General features: G+C 33.7%; 2 protein-coding genes across 2 annotated transcripts; both read right to left on the bottom strand.

Annotated features, from left to right (window-relative positions):
- Nucleotides 1-241: 241 nt before the first annotated feature.
- Nucleotides 242-3,236, bottom strand: LOC113399871 (BTB/POZ domain-containing adapter for CUL3-mediated RhoA degradation protein 3). The gene is made up of 3 exons (XM_026639135.2): nucleotides 2,863-3,236; nucleotides 2,520-2,779; nucleotides 242-2,408 (listed from the first exon to the last, which is right to left on the bottom strand). The coding sequence occupies exons 1-3, from the start codon at nucleotides 3,026-3,028 to the stop codon at nucleotides 1,956-1,958; spliced, it is 879 nt and encodes a 292-aa protein (XP_026494920.1). The 5' UTR covers nucleotides 3,029-3,236; the 3' UTR covers nucleotides 242-1,955.
- A 1,113-nt stretch (nucleotides 3,237-4,349) lies between these two features.
- Nucleotides 4,350-14,352, bottom strand: LOC113400041 (organic cation transporter protein). Its single transcript, XM_026639408.2, has 8 exons — nucleotides 14,076-14,352; nucleotides 13,923-14,005; nucleotides 13,666-13,825; nucleotides 12,965-13,291; nucleotides 12,672-12,896; nucleotides 5,797-6,014; nucleotides 5,170-5,369; nucleotides 4,350-4,555 (listed from the first exon to the last, which is right to left on the bottom strand). Exons 1-8 carry the CDS (start codon nucleotides 14,291-14,293, stop codon nucleotides 4,364-4,366), a joined length of 1,623 nt encoding a protein of 540 aa, XP_026495193.2. The 5' UTR covers nucleotides 14,294-14,352; the 3' UTR covers nucleotides 4,350-4,363.
- Nucleotides 14,353-15,453: the final 1,101 nt, after the last annotated feature.

Consider the following 15,453-nt stretch of genomic DNA (forward strand, 5'->3'; position numbering starts at 1 on the left):
CACAACGAATGTAATGTAACCTATATCTATCCTAAAGCTATAACCTATCTTATCTACCTAAAAAGACTTACCTCTTTCTGTATAAAATCAAAAGAAACTACTTAGGAATATTCCAAATATGTATTTGAAAAAAATATAAAATTATTCAATAATAGAATTCCTATTTGACATACATTTAAACTAGGGTATTTGCAAAATAGGTATGTGGACAGATAGTATTACTAAAATAAAACAACACTAATGTGACATCTAAACAGTGAGCATATATTTAAAAAGAGATAAACATTTATTAAGATGTTATACATAACTGATGTATTATTATTACTTTGTAGATACTTAGTTTTAATAAATTTAAACCTCAATCTAATGAAGTAAATTTTCTATGGTCAAATATATGAAATGACTTAGACACTTTTAAAGGTAAATATTTTAAATACAAAATTTAAGAGAGATATAAAGTCAATCTATCAACACTTTGTAACTTTAAATTGGAAAGGCTTAAAAATATGTCTTACAGGATAATAACAAATAAGTAATAGCCTCAAATCATTCCCACTGATATAAATATTCTCATTACAATAGAATTGGAACAATAAATATCAGACTAGACTCAGCTTTTAAACTAGTGGCATCAATAACATCTCATTTTAAACATGCATAATCATCAACTCAAAACTTACTTGAGACCTCAGATTAGCAGTATATTATTTCAAAAATATTTATTAAATGTTTTCACTCAGAGATATAATATGTATTACAATAAAATTTAACAAGACATCTGTGTCGAGATGTCTTTTCCTATAAAGGTCTCAAGTTAACTGCCCCACTATATCACAACTTAATACTAAAGATACACATAAATACATTGAACATGCACATTATATTTAATGCAAGAGGTCACTACTTGCCACCGCACCTACGATCTACATCTTGGGAACATTTATCATGACTAATGCAAATTCAACTAACATACTATATATCACTAAAAAAGTAGTATTTGAAATAATTTAGTTCAGTTCATAGTATAAATACATCTTTGACAATTTGAAATCTTCATTTATCTGTTTTTAATTTTATGTTTTGGAATTTCTATCTCCATACTTAAGTGCACATACAATTACATTAAGATCATTCTAATAGAGTACTGCTAGAATAATTTAAATACATAGCCTAAATATAGACTTGGATCTAATTTTTAAAGACAACATCAATTTGGCATTTTATTGAGCTGTCAATGTGATAATTTTGTAATCTTATTCTATGAATAATGTACTATAAAGGTTGTACACAGTTCTCATGTTAAAATACTACTCAGCAAAATCCTGTTATATAATACTCATTTATGAAATAAATATGCTTTGCAAGTATGAAGGAAATAGGAAATATGTTTGAATTGGTAAAACATCAACTATCGTTAAACATCCATAAACAAATACAATACTGCAATTTGAACAGAAATAATTTATGTACTCTTCTCGTTAGGTAAACATTGTAAGAAGCATACATTTACACATGTAGGTCTAATAATGCTACCAGAAATATCTATATATTACTGATACTAATAAATGATAGGATTTTAGTTCATGACTTGTTTTTTAAACTAAAAGAGACAATTACACTGTTTTACAGGCTATTTTATTTAATTCACAAATCATGAACTAAAACTTTGTTTAAAACATGTTGTTTGTTCTTTTTCACTCATTCTGTTTTTATGTGTACACAAATGTGTATTGTCCATGTTTCCAACTTCTCAGAGTAAATGCTTCATTCACTTAATGTTCAAAACACCATTAGACAAGGAAGTCACAGAAAGTTGACTCACAGTGTAGACAATAGTTCAGTCAAATTTAAAATCCTAAGCATGGTAGCCAGCATAGTGGAAAGTAAAAACCGGCTTGGTATCAAACGTTTGTACGTTTGGAGCTCCGGAGGCGAGCCAAACCGGACTGTAACCGCTAAGATTGATTGTTCTGCTTATTTGACCTCAAACGAGCTAAGCCAGAACGCTCTTCTTCTTCATCGCTTGTGCAAGACAGGCCACCAACAGCACCACGTGATGATGTGGCTTGAATCAAATCTTGGTCAGGTCCATTTCTGCTTTCATACAGTAAAATGCCTAATGTTTCTTCATATATTCTGGCTTCAGGAAATTCCACTTTAGTATGTTTCTTATCAGTTGCGTAAACAATTGATGTACAGCAAACTTCAGCACACTTTTTGCCATGACCAAAGAAAGACCAGCAGCAGATTTCATTGGAGCCAATAACATCCTTTATAAAAAGGACACGCCCACTGAAGCGTAGAGATAGCTTGTCAAATAATTCAATATTTTTTAGTAAATTATCATCTGATGTGCTTGTATAAGAGTACTTGTTGTTGTGTCTGTTGATCAGCAGTTTTACAACAGGCTGTGGGAAAAATGAGATAATTATTTTCAAAACTAATAACATTTATAGTTTACGTTGCCATAAATATCATAATTCAATTAAATTTTTAAACCATTAACTCATAATACAAACCTTAGAAGTTGACATAATAAGAAGTTGTTCTTCTTTATGTGATGTTATTAAAGGAACTCTGCATATTGGCTCTGCTTCTCTCTCTTTCTTACTTAGAGCTTGTTGGCATGAATCGGTGAGCTCTTCGATTAAAAAGTATTTAGCTTCAGCTAATAATTCCATTATTTCCCGAAAGGTATCAGGCAGTGCCACAGTTCCATCACGAAGATAATTCAGAATAGTACCAAAATGCTTGCCACAACGATCGATTAATATCCATCCTACAAAATTTAATATACATAAATAAATATAACTAGATAGTTTGATAAATAACTAGTGTTTGTAAAAAAATACAATTAGGTACCTTCTGAATCTGTAAGAACCTCCATTCTACCGCTAAACATTGTTCTCAGCATATTATCACTTTTGGTTAAAGTACCAATTGTAGTATAAAATAAAGTTCCACCTACGTTTAATTTTACATATTGCGATGGGCTACCCTTTATCAATGTTTTGTGATCGCCCGACATTTTATAACACTAACTTGTGGATACCTTATAACACAAATAATGATAACACGTCAAATAATTGCGTGTTGTGAAAATCACAAAATCTTAAGCTTAAATTATTATTTCAATCATTCTGTGAACAAAATTTTCTTTAACAGCGTTAGAATTATAGCCCTAATAAGCACCGCCAGGCGCCATTTATAAAATTTACATTTACCATCACAGATATTTGATAATCGATAAATATTACATACAGATAAAAAGTACAATAAAAACGTAACAGACTATACACTAAGAAACCGAAAAACTAAGTACGAATAAGTAATTTTGTATATATATAATATATTAAAAAAATGAAATGTAACTATTTGAATTTACCATTAAATTTAATTATTAAGTAATATGATGTAAAATTTAAATGGCTATAAATGGTTTGACGTAAAAAGTTTTTAAGATGTGCAATTTGTAGAGAATCCAATGAGTTTTAGAAGAATTCAAGTTCTTTAATAATTACAAAGCATCGTTGTTAGTTGCAAGTTTTGAAAAAACTATGAGAAAACTAAGATTTCCACAAAATCAAAAATTTTGGATAGTTTAGCTCGCTCTAGATGCCAGTTTTCTTGGATAACCGATACGACTTGTACCGGTGCCGGGTCTTGTTATATTATCTTACAAACTAGGACCACCTCACTATTCAGCAGCAGCATATGCTGGGTGGTGCTTGTGTCTACGCCACACCAATGACACATCAAGATGTTATCGTCAATTCCAAGCTGTTGGTAGAGATAAACGAAAACTATATTCGAGAATCGTGATAAAAGGGTAAGATGGCGTAGGATTTTAACGGGTAATGAAAATCAAGTATGAAAACGGAAACGGAGAGTTCCTCCCACTTTACGACACAACACATAATAAAATGATAATTAAATATAAAGTAATATAAAGTAATGAATACTATCGTACTCCCCCAATTTCGGTCTTCATCGACTATGAGAAGACAAGTCCCGAAATATTAAAAATATAAGAATAAATGCAGTGTCATCTTAGCTTAAATAATTCAATGAAGTAAATTATCTTTGGATAATAACAGAGAAATTTTAATAAACCAGAATATCCAATACAAATACACTCATGTACTTAAAGAACATCGCTATATGATTCAACTATTCTATTCACTGGGCCATCTCTGGGCAACACTATACAATTGTAGCGAAAGTCAAAAGTCAATGTATATCAAGTTAAGGAATAAAACTCTTTATTCTCTTTAATCGATTTGTTTATTTTAATTTATGTATATGTTACATTTCATGCTTTTATAAAATAATACAAATGGTAAGTTTGCCATTATTATACATTTTATGGTGTTTTTAAAGGTTGCAATTCTCTTGAATCAAGACTTCTATTTTTACGTCCAAATGTTTGGGCTTCTTCTAGCGTTTCCGGTAGTTTCGCTTTTAAAGTTTCGGGTAGCAAATACGATGCTAAAATACCCAGTAAACATGTGAGTGACACGATAATACCAGGTAACCTTGAATCAATTCGCCGGCCCTATAACACAATATAAATAACATATTAGGACAATTATAATGCACAAGTAAAGTAAACTATGTTGTTATTTACACTTTTTCCTAATTAAGGGTACAGAATGCAGGGTACTGAGTTTACAAAAGTTAAAGAAACATTGTATTTTTATCATAATCGCTTCATCATCATCATCCTACTGCCCTTATCCCAATTTACTTGGGGTCGGCGCAGCATGTCTTCTTCTTCCATACTTCTCTATCGACGTCATCTCACAAGTAACATAATCATAATCGCTTCTAATACATTAAATATTGCATGATAAAAATAGTATAGAATAATGTGTGGGACAAAACATATATATTTACTAAAATATTGTGTTGCTACATCTACTCCTTAATATCTTATAAAAGACATAAAGACAGAGAGAATTTGTGCTCGTGATGAAAATCTTTTTCTTTTTTGTCTCGATAGCGTCATATTTCTCAATTTTTATTATTTAGGTATATTTCTCCCTTTTCTAAAGTTAACATCGTTAACATTATAAATAATAAAAAGTTACCTCACTTTATATAATATGATCACGAATAATTCTCTAAGAGAAAAACTAAAAATAAAATAAAAATAAACGTAATCTTTACCAAATATAACACATAAGGTGCCACTACTGAAGTTGTTCCAGCTACGATATTTCCTAAAGCCGTACCCGTTTGTCGAATACAAGTTGGGTAAAGTTCCATGTTTAGCAAATTAATTACAAAAAATGTCACAGTTGTTGCTAATCTAGCAACAATGTTCAATAAAGTTCCCATCCACCATTTGCGAATCCATCCTCCTGCGCCTAAATTAGAATAGAAAGTTTATTTTCAAAATCTTATAGATAAATAAGTACACATAAAAACACTGCAGAGTAAAAACTAACAAGTCCCATTTTGAACCAAACCTGATACAAAGTGAACTTGATGACAAAATCATCATTTATAAATATTATGTTTATAAAATTTACATTTACCATCACACCCAATATCGATAATCGATAAATATTAAATACAAAAAAAAACGTACATTAAAATCGACAAACATACAATAACAGAATATACACAGAAATTTTTATTATTTTAGACCGGGAATCATGCATGAAAAACTATATGAAATGTATTAAAAAAAAACTGAAATGTAATTATTTTAATTTAATCTTAAATTAAATTATTGAGTTATATGATATTAAATTTCAAAGCATTTTCATCTAGTATATTTTATGTACGTACTATTTTCTCTAATAGCTAAACTTGTCCACATGGCTGCTATAACTCCGATTGATACTATTCCTGTATAACGGCGACCAATTTTATCCGCCAGCCAAGCCGCTAGATAGACTGAAGGAACCTCTATTAATGATTGCCATGCGAAATCGAGAAATGGGTTTCCGTCTGTTTTTTCTCCTGATCTCATCAATAACAGCACATAGCTCAACGAAGCAACAATCCTGTAAGTTATTGGAGGTTTATTAAAATAATATTCAAAAAAATGTAATCATTACGATTATAGGCATTTTTTTTTAATTTTTGCACGAATGTGATTTCGGTTGTCCCTTGTTTAAAATAAAAAAATACGTAAAACTGTAAATTCTATACGAGTATTGTGTTAATGTATTGGGAAATTTAATTGTTTTCGTTTGTTTATATTATAAGCGAATTATTTTTTTACTATATATTTAAAATAAAATTGTAATTAATTTTTAATGAACCCTTATTTTGCCATGTCCTATTAAATAATTGTCAGATTTGAATACCATTTTTTCTAAAATCTGGCTTTATTAACATCAACACATAGTTTTATTGAAGAAATATTGAAATTGTCTCCTGAATGTGATATATGTGTTTTTTACATTACTTATTCAAAAAATTTAATTAATTATTAAATTGTAACCTGAAAAACTGTCCACTGTAGAAAATTCAACTGAGTTACGTCATTTTCTCAATGAATATATTAAAATATTACCGCTATTCCGGTTTATATTTTGAGACTAACAACCCTAGTTTCACTTCCATTAGTTTCGTGTAACGCAAGAAGATACCACGTCTTAGCTGCGTGCGTAACCGATTTCCACTTATTTACGCTGATTACTCGGTGTGTAAATTATTTTGTTATAAGAAATGTACTGTTTCGGAACAATTAAAATGTCTTATTATCTAAAATGTGGTTATTTGCTTGAAGTTAGTAACTCTATCTGGAAATTTGCAAAATAATTGTTATAACCTAAAAATCCGTTACGTCAGCTGAGAAATGATTTCTCAGCTGAACAGTTTTCGTAAATCAGTAGAAACTAAATCCGCGTTTACATTGCTAAAATACTGTTATCCTCAAAATTATATTTTAACCCGACTGCCCTGAAGGAGGGTAATGTTTTTTTTGTGTATTTGAATTTTTTTTTCTTTAAAAGGTTTTTTTATTAAGATATTTATAATATTTTAAAATTGGAAGTGAAAAAGTACCTATTAAATTTTTTTTTTTTAAATTAAGTTATAAAAAATAAAGCCTTAATTAATGTTTATTAAGACACGTACTTACAAGTTATTGTGGTAGATATTGAAATGGCACTTACTGCAGCTGAGAGAATGAAAAAATACCGGAGAAAATTAAAACAAGATCCAAAAAGATATAGAGTTAAAGTTAAAAAAAAGCTAAAGTGAAAAGTAAGAGTAAGAAAATAAATGAACTAACGGAAGATGAAAAAGAAAAGAAGAGGAAAAAGTGGCGAGAACAGAAATGCAAACAGAAAGAAAAACAAGTTTTAAGTAATCGAAATAATACTCTATCTACAAAAAATGAATCTAAAAGAAAATAAACGAAAAACGAATAGGAACAGATTAGGTCGAAACTACAATAATGGCCTAAAAAAATAAAGCATTGAAGACAGCACTTCAGACAGCAAGAAAGCAATTTTATCGTTACAAAATAGTGACAAAATGAAGGGCCGAGAAGAAGTTTTGGGATATTCCTTAAAAACAACATACGAAAAATGTAAAAAATATAGGGACATAAATATGCTCAAAGGTTTGACTAAAAATGAAAGAGCGAAAATTGCAAGAAAAATGTTTTACGTTTCTAAGTTATTGGGTTTAAAGTCTTTGGCACGCAGTCGTATGAAGAAAGTTAAAATAAACGTAGTATGCAGAGAAATAGAGACATTCTTTAACAGAGATGATATAAGTAAGAGTACAGCGGGAAAAAAAGAGTGCCGCACGTTACAAAAACAAAAAGAACAGATTCGTTACCTCACTGAACGTATCAGTGAGGTAACGAATCTGTTCTTTTTCAAAAAACATTTTTTATAACTGGAAACACCAGCAAAATGAATATCGGACATGCGTCAAAGATCTGAAACAACACGAGTCACTGATACTTTGTGATTTTTCTGAAAATTACAGTTACAAATTAGCTGAAGAAATTCAGTCTATACATTTTGGTGCTGCTAAACGACAACTTACACTTCATACAGGAATTATTTATTGGAATGACGGTTCACAGTGCTTCTGCAGCATTTCTGACATCAACTCATTCCTGCAGCTATATGGGCTCATCTCTTACCAGTTATCAAATTCGCTAAAGAATGCAATCCATCAATTACTACCGTTCATTTTTATTCTGATGGTCCGAGTACTCAGTATCGACAAAAGAACTTTTTCTTGCATAATATATTTACATTTAAATTGGGCCTTAAATATTCGACTTGGTCTTTCTCTGAGAGCGGGCATGGTAAATCAGTGGCCAATGGAATTGGAGGTACGGTGAAAGGTCACTACACAAACACGTAGCGTACGGGTATGATGTTAGTGGTTTACATGCATTTGAATTATTATTAAAATGTCTCAAGTCCATTAAATGCTTCTATATTGCAAGTTCTGACATAGAAAATATAAGAAAATTAATTCCAAATAATCTAAAACCCCTGTTAACACTGAACCTAAAACAGGCACCATGTTAACACACCAAATTATTGCTGCTTCTCCAACTAAAATACAATACCGATGCCTTTCTTGTTTCTGTGGTGAGAGAAGGGGATTGTGTGATTGTTATGACCCACGTATTAATATATTTGAAAATAAGGAAGTACAAACCGATTTACATTCCAATATTCCTAACCAAATAACCGTATCAGATGAAATTCATACCAGATCTCACAAAAATAGTACTACAAACTACAAGTACTACAACTGCTATCAATGCAGCAAAGACCACTGTAAATTCCAATACAGAAACTAACGTAAAAGGTTTGGATAGCATTGAAAAAATTGTGTCTTTAGATGAGAATGATTTTATACCATTTGATTTAATTAATGTAATACCGATTGAAATTCATTTTTTTTATTTTTTTTTTATTTTATAGGGGGCAAACGAGCAGGAGGCTCACCTGATGGAAAGTGATTACCACCGCCCATGGACATCGGTAACACCAGGAGGGTTGCAGGTGCGTTGCCGACCTTTTAGGATGGAGTACGCTCTTTTTTTGAAGGTTCCCAAGTCGTATCGGTTCGGAAAAACCGCCGGCGAAAGCTGGTTCCACAGAGTGGTTGTGCGAGGCAGAAAATGTCTTAAAAATCGCTCTGTTGTGGATTTTCGGACATATAGGTGGTACGGGTGAAATTTAGAATTTTGACGAGATGTCCGAAGGTGAAATTGAGCTGCCGGGATTAATCCAAACAATTCCTCGGAACATTCCTCGTGGAAAATTCGGTAGAAGATGCAGAGTGATCCAACATCTCTACGCAGAACCAAAGGATCGAGCAGATCAGAAAGGGCTTGATCTTCGACAATTCGAGCTGCTCTACGTTGGATACGGTCAAATGGAAGGAGCTGGTACTGGGGAGCACCCGCCCAGAGGTGAGAGCACTATTCCATGTGGGGCCGAATTTGCGCCTTGTATAGTCTTAGGCGATGTGCCGACGTGAAATACTGTCTTGCCTTGCTGAGCACACCGAGCTTTTTTGATGCCAATTTGGTTTTGCCTTCCAATTGACCGCGGAACTGAACGAGGCTCGAAATATCAACGCCAAGTATTCCGATACTAGCTGTGGCGGCTATCGGAATGTTCTCAAATCGTGGAGATACGACGAATGGTATTTTTTTGGCGGTTAACGCGCAAACTTGCGTCTTTTAGGGGTTGAAGTGGACTAGGTTTAGCCGGCCCCAGTTCGAGACTTTGTTTAACGAAGACTCGATTTCAGACACAAGTTTGTTCCGGTTTTCTTCGACGTTTTTCCCAGAAATATTAGCACGGCCGGTGTATGAGGTGTCTACGGTACTGTCGTCTGCATAGCAGTTAATGTTACTGATTTGCAACAAGTCATTGATATGCAGAAGAAACAGAGTGGGTGCTAGAAAAAAGCCTTGTGGAACACCAGCATTGACGAATTTTTGGTCGGAGCATGCACCGCCGACAACGACCTTGATGCTCCGATCTGCCAAGAAGTTGGTAATCCAATTGCATAATTTCCCGGGAAGCCCATAGGAAGAAAGCTTCGAAAGAAGGGCTTTGTGCCACACGCGATCAAAGGCCTTCGCTATGTCCAAACTGACTGCTAATGCCCCTGCATTGCTCTCAACTGCTTCCCTTGCTCTCAACTGCTTCCCTTGCTCTCAACTGCTTCCGCCCATCTATGAGTAAGGTAAACTAGAAGATGACCGGCTGAGCGACCCCGACGGAAACCGTACTGGCGGTCGCTAATCAGCTGGTACTCCTCAAGGTACCGCAGGAGCTGGCAGTTTATAATGGACTCCATTACCTTGGAGAACAAGGAGGTAATGGGTATAGGCTTATAGTTGGACGGGTATGAACGGTTGCCCTCTTTAGGGATCGGATGCACCAAAGCAGCCTTCCAGGAGTTCAGGACGACGCCGAATGCATAGGATTGCCGGAAAACACGCGTTAAGACCGGCGCCAACTCGGGAGCACAAGTCCGTAGCACGATTGGAGGGATGCCATTGGATCCACTCGACTTATGAATATCCAAGGAAAGAAGTGCTTTACGAACTGCACTTTGCCGGAATTTAACCTCCGGCATTGTGGTATCACACCGCGGGATTGTTGATGGTGACTTTCCTCAGTCATCCAGAGTCAAGTTCGCCGCGAAGAGAGAGCCTAAAAGATCAGCTTTCTCCTTCGCGATATGGGCCAATGACTCACCGTCTTTGTGCAGAGATGGAAAGGAAGGCTGACAGAAATTCCCTAAGACAGCTTTAGCGAGAAACCAGAACGCACGTGTTCCTGAAGGGAGACGCACCAGTCTCTCGCCAATTCTGCCAATGTACTCCGTCTTCGCCTTAGCAATCACGTTTTTGAAGGACCTAGAGGCAGAGTTATATTCCTTTCTGAATGCGCTGGTCTTTACATCACGAGACGTCGATGTGTTAGCCCAGTCATGGTAACGTTCCCATTTTCGGCGTGAGGCCGTTACGCAGAAATGACCAAACCAGGGCTGGGACTTGCCACCGATGGGCACAGCAGAATATGGAATGAACAGTTCCATACCCTGAAGCACCACATCGGCAACAGAGTCAGCAATAACGCTCGGATTATCCGGCGAGAAACAAACCTGCCCCCATGGATAGGATGCAAATAAGGACCGCATCCCATCCCAATCTGCTGACTTGTAGTACCCCACGCGGCGGCAGCCCACGAAACGAGGTCGTGAGTACCGCGCAACCGGTACTGTACTCCGAACGAGACAGTGGTCCGAAGAGCCCAAAGGGGGATCGACGATAATCTGATAGCTATCCGGATGGGAAGTCAGCAAAAGGTCCAACAGGGAAGGTGTATGATCCTCTACGTCTGGTATTCGCGTTGGCGAGGTGACCAGTTGTGTAAAATCATATGCTAAAGCGAAGTCGAGAACAGATCTACCCGCATGATCGGTAGTGCGTGATCCAAGCAATTCGGCATGGTGGGCATTAAAATCTGTCGAGGCGTCGAGAGCAGATATCATCTCTGACGTATACGCACACCCCAGCTCGTGGTATAAAGGAATGTTCCAATACTAAAATATCTGGACCGACAAATTCAACGCGATAACTCAAAAGTGGTTCACTTTTACATCATGCATATGAGGGTTCAAATTATCGCAAATAGTCACCCCTATCACCTCGTAACGGGAATACGTCGAATTAACAATAACCCTGTATATGTGATATTTGTTTCGGAGAGTAGAGAAACGAGGATATATATATATATATATATATATATATGACAGACAATGGCGCTTTAAGAAATATTAACCATTCCTTACATCGCCAAAGCGCCTCCAACCTTGGGAACTAAGATTTTATGTCCCTTGTGCCTGTAGTTAAACTTGCTTACACACCCTTTAAACACAACAATACTGAGTACTGCTGTTTGACGGTAGAATATATGATGAGTGGGTGGTACATACCCAGACGAGCTTGCACCCAGTGTTTATATATTATTTATTTAGACTTTTTTAGACTATTATGTACGTCTCTTTACATTTTCCACTATTTTCCGTTGAGTGACAGTCAACCAAAGAAGACACAGTTGTTTGTTAAATATACCTAAATAATTATGGACAAAGCACATAGTATCTTTTACATTTGTTGTTATGTGATTTTATTAGTTTTATGATTTGTTTATAATATTATTTGGATCTGATATTAATTGTAAAATATAAGTAAACAGTAACTGTTTTTGTAGTTTTGTAACTTAGAGGATGTATAATTATTTATTGTATTTTAATAAGTATTTTTATTCAAAAATATGAGAATATTTATGATTAATACTTTATTTTGTTACATAAATGATTACGTTTTGGATATTATATATGTATTTCACCCTAAAATCAAGGCAAAATAGTATGTAACTCAGAGGAAGAAAATATCAGGGTCGGATACATTTAATTCGTAATACCTGATATACTACATAGTGTTTTGCCAGAATTCTTCGTTTTGATGATAATTTAGACATCACTGATTTTAATCGTTTTCATATTATTGCATAATATATATGTTTAAAAAAAAAATTTTTTTTTCACGATGCGCAAACTTTAAAAAAAATGCCCTTATATTTTAACATAAGTCCGTCTTTTTTGAAACAAAGTTTTATTATAGAAAAAAGGAAATCTATACTTACCAAATGATTGCCTGTAATATGGTATTTATTGTAAGTTGTTTCGAGGAAAACAACATCATCACACCAAAAATTTGAGGTGATTCGCTAAAATTTGCGCTCAGCAGCTCCTTTTCTGTGCTGTCCTCGATTTTTTTTTTATTAACTTTTGCAATTTTTTTTAATTGAGTTAATGATTCCTGTAATCTACCTTGAGTGTATAACCATCGAGGAGATTCAATCATTGTCCTGCAAAGTCAAGTAATATATTACGAACAAAAGCATTTGGTTTTGAGTAACTTTATGAAAGTACTTACCAAGACATTATTAAAAAAGGAATTAGAGGAGCTGTTGTAACTATAGTAAAAATTCTCCAGTCTCTAATCCACCAGAATAATAAGCCCATCACAAATAGTCCGGTACTAAAAGCTGTAAAGCGCATACTGGCAATAAGAGATCGGCGTCTTGTTGAAGACATTTCTATGGATATGGATGTAACGTTTTGTGGTGCTGACCAAGATGGTAAATTTGCAATGAAACATCCAACAGAAAAAAAAAAATATGAATTTCCAGCTACTAAGGAAATTAAACGTCCAAATAACAACATCGCTACTGAAATTATGTATGTATAGCGTCGGCCATATCTGTAAGTAAACAAAATATCATCGAAAGAGGTCCAACTGTTTAGGAGTAGTTCAGTTACATACACACGTACAGAAGAATAAAATAAATAAATATTAATATATAAAGTAAAATAAAATTTTACAATGAGTAAAGAATTATTTCCTAGTTACCTTGCTTCCCAAGGCGGTGGTTCTATGATAAATTAAATTAGTAAGTATGAATCTACAAAGTTGATGGCTTACTTACCCCAATTCTCTAAAATTAAGACAGTATAGAAGAACAGAACCCTTTTAGGATACGGTCGGTATCCTAAATGTGTTCCATTTTTATAATCGGGTGTACAGAACATATTAACAATTTATTTATGTCTAAAAATTAAATGGTCAATACGCACACGTCACTGAACCAGCCCAAGAAGATTGATCCAATAATATCTCCAACTTTGCTGTAAGCCAATATATTAGCAACATTCAATTCTTTGTCGCACACCCAGTTATATTCTGATGGCACCGTCGTATCATACCATGTTGTATCAAAAGTATATTCTTGACATGCTATATTAAGAATTGACAAATAAGTCCGATTTACTCGTTATTTTAGAATAATTATATATATTGACACATATAGGTACGTACGCACCTACATACGTACCCATGGTTTTGTTATTCTTGTAGGGCTCAGCATATACTAGACAATTTTCGAATTTTGTTTGCTTCGTATTAATATCTTCGCACCTAAAAAAAGGTTTCAAACTTATTTTCAATAGAAAAATTAAAACAACAATGATTTCATAATTATCCTTACCTTGGTATATTTATAATTTTCCAATCCATTTCACTGATATTTCTGGGTTTCTCTGGAATTTTACACGTGTGTGGTGTTATTGCCAGAGAGAGAATCATATTCATATATGTCATACCCCAAAATCCTATAAATATTACAAGATATGTAATCTCAAAACGTTTTTGGTATTTGTTCTCATTTCCAATCTCATAAAGTGTGCGGTCATAAATACTATCCATTTTGTTACCAAATTATAATGAGGAAACAATATCTTACAACTCTTATATATTAACTACTAACGGTATACCCACAAACTGTAGCTGAGTCGTTTTATTTATTTGAGATTTCTTTATCTCTTTATAAGTAAATATTCACAGGTATTCTTTTAAAATAAACTAGCCTGTCGCCCAAACTTCGCAAGGGTAATATGAGTTTTTTTCCCATATTAGTTACATATTAAAATATAACCAATCTTCAATAAATGATATATTTGATATTTTTTAATTGAATATAATCTAAACCTAATGCCTCAACTTTCACAATTGCACAAGACACATTGGTAACACCGTTTTTTATTATCCTACAGTTGATTTAGCCTGCATATGTATATACCTATTTCAAACTAGGCTTTTTTTTGCCATTTCCTCAAGCAAACAAACGTAACTTACCATTTATGAACAGACGTAAATACTTACGTGAGTCGACTGATATGCCGAAGTGTTTACATTTTAGGAATATAAATATTAAGTAATCATATAACATTACGATAAACGCACAGTTATGTGAAATTAAAATTAAATAATTTTTCGTTTATTGATAACATGCAATTATGTAATATTCACTAGTTTGTGTATTGTGTGCACTGAAATAATACTACGATTTGACTATTATGTAAAAATGCTTTGGGGCACAGGCTTCATAATTATTTATGCATATCTTCCGAGATCACGATTACCAATCCATTTTGTGTCTCAGTGTACGTTTTTGGATTATACGCAATCAAATAGACACATAGCGTCCAAAATAATGGCTCTATTAAGAAATCATTTCGGTGAGTACATAATTTCTCGTTTTGAACTCTGTGAATTTAGAAAGGAAAACGTTAAGACTTGAAAACTCCTGGTGATACAGAAGCAAAGCTCGCTCTGGTGCAGAACAAAACTTCTCTTTATTCTAACAAATTATGGAGAATGTCGTGAAAGAAAACATGTATTTTTATCGATAATATAATTATCTACTTAGATTATAACTAATAAAATATAATAAATTTTATTCAACGCCTATGCATATCCCAGCGAAATACTACAACAATAACAATTGATCTTCCGGTATTACACATTTTGTGGTGTTTTTAAGGGCTCTATTACATTTTAACCTTAATTTTTCATTAAACGGTAAA

Source organism: Vanessa tameamea, chromosome 8 (assembly GCF_037043105.1).
Source record: "Vanessa tameamea isolate UH-Manoa-2023 chromosome 8, ilVanTame1 primary haplotype, whole genome shotgun sequence".
NCBI classification, from domain to species: Eukaryota; Metazoa; Arthropoda; class Insecta; order Lepidoptera; family Nymphalidae; genus Vanessa; species Vanessa tameamea.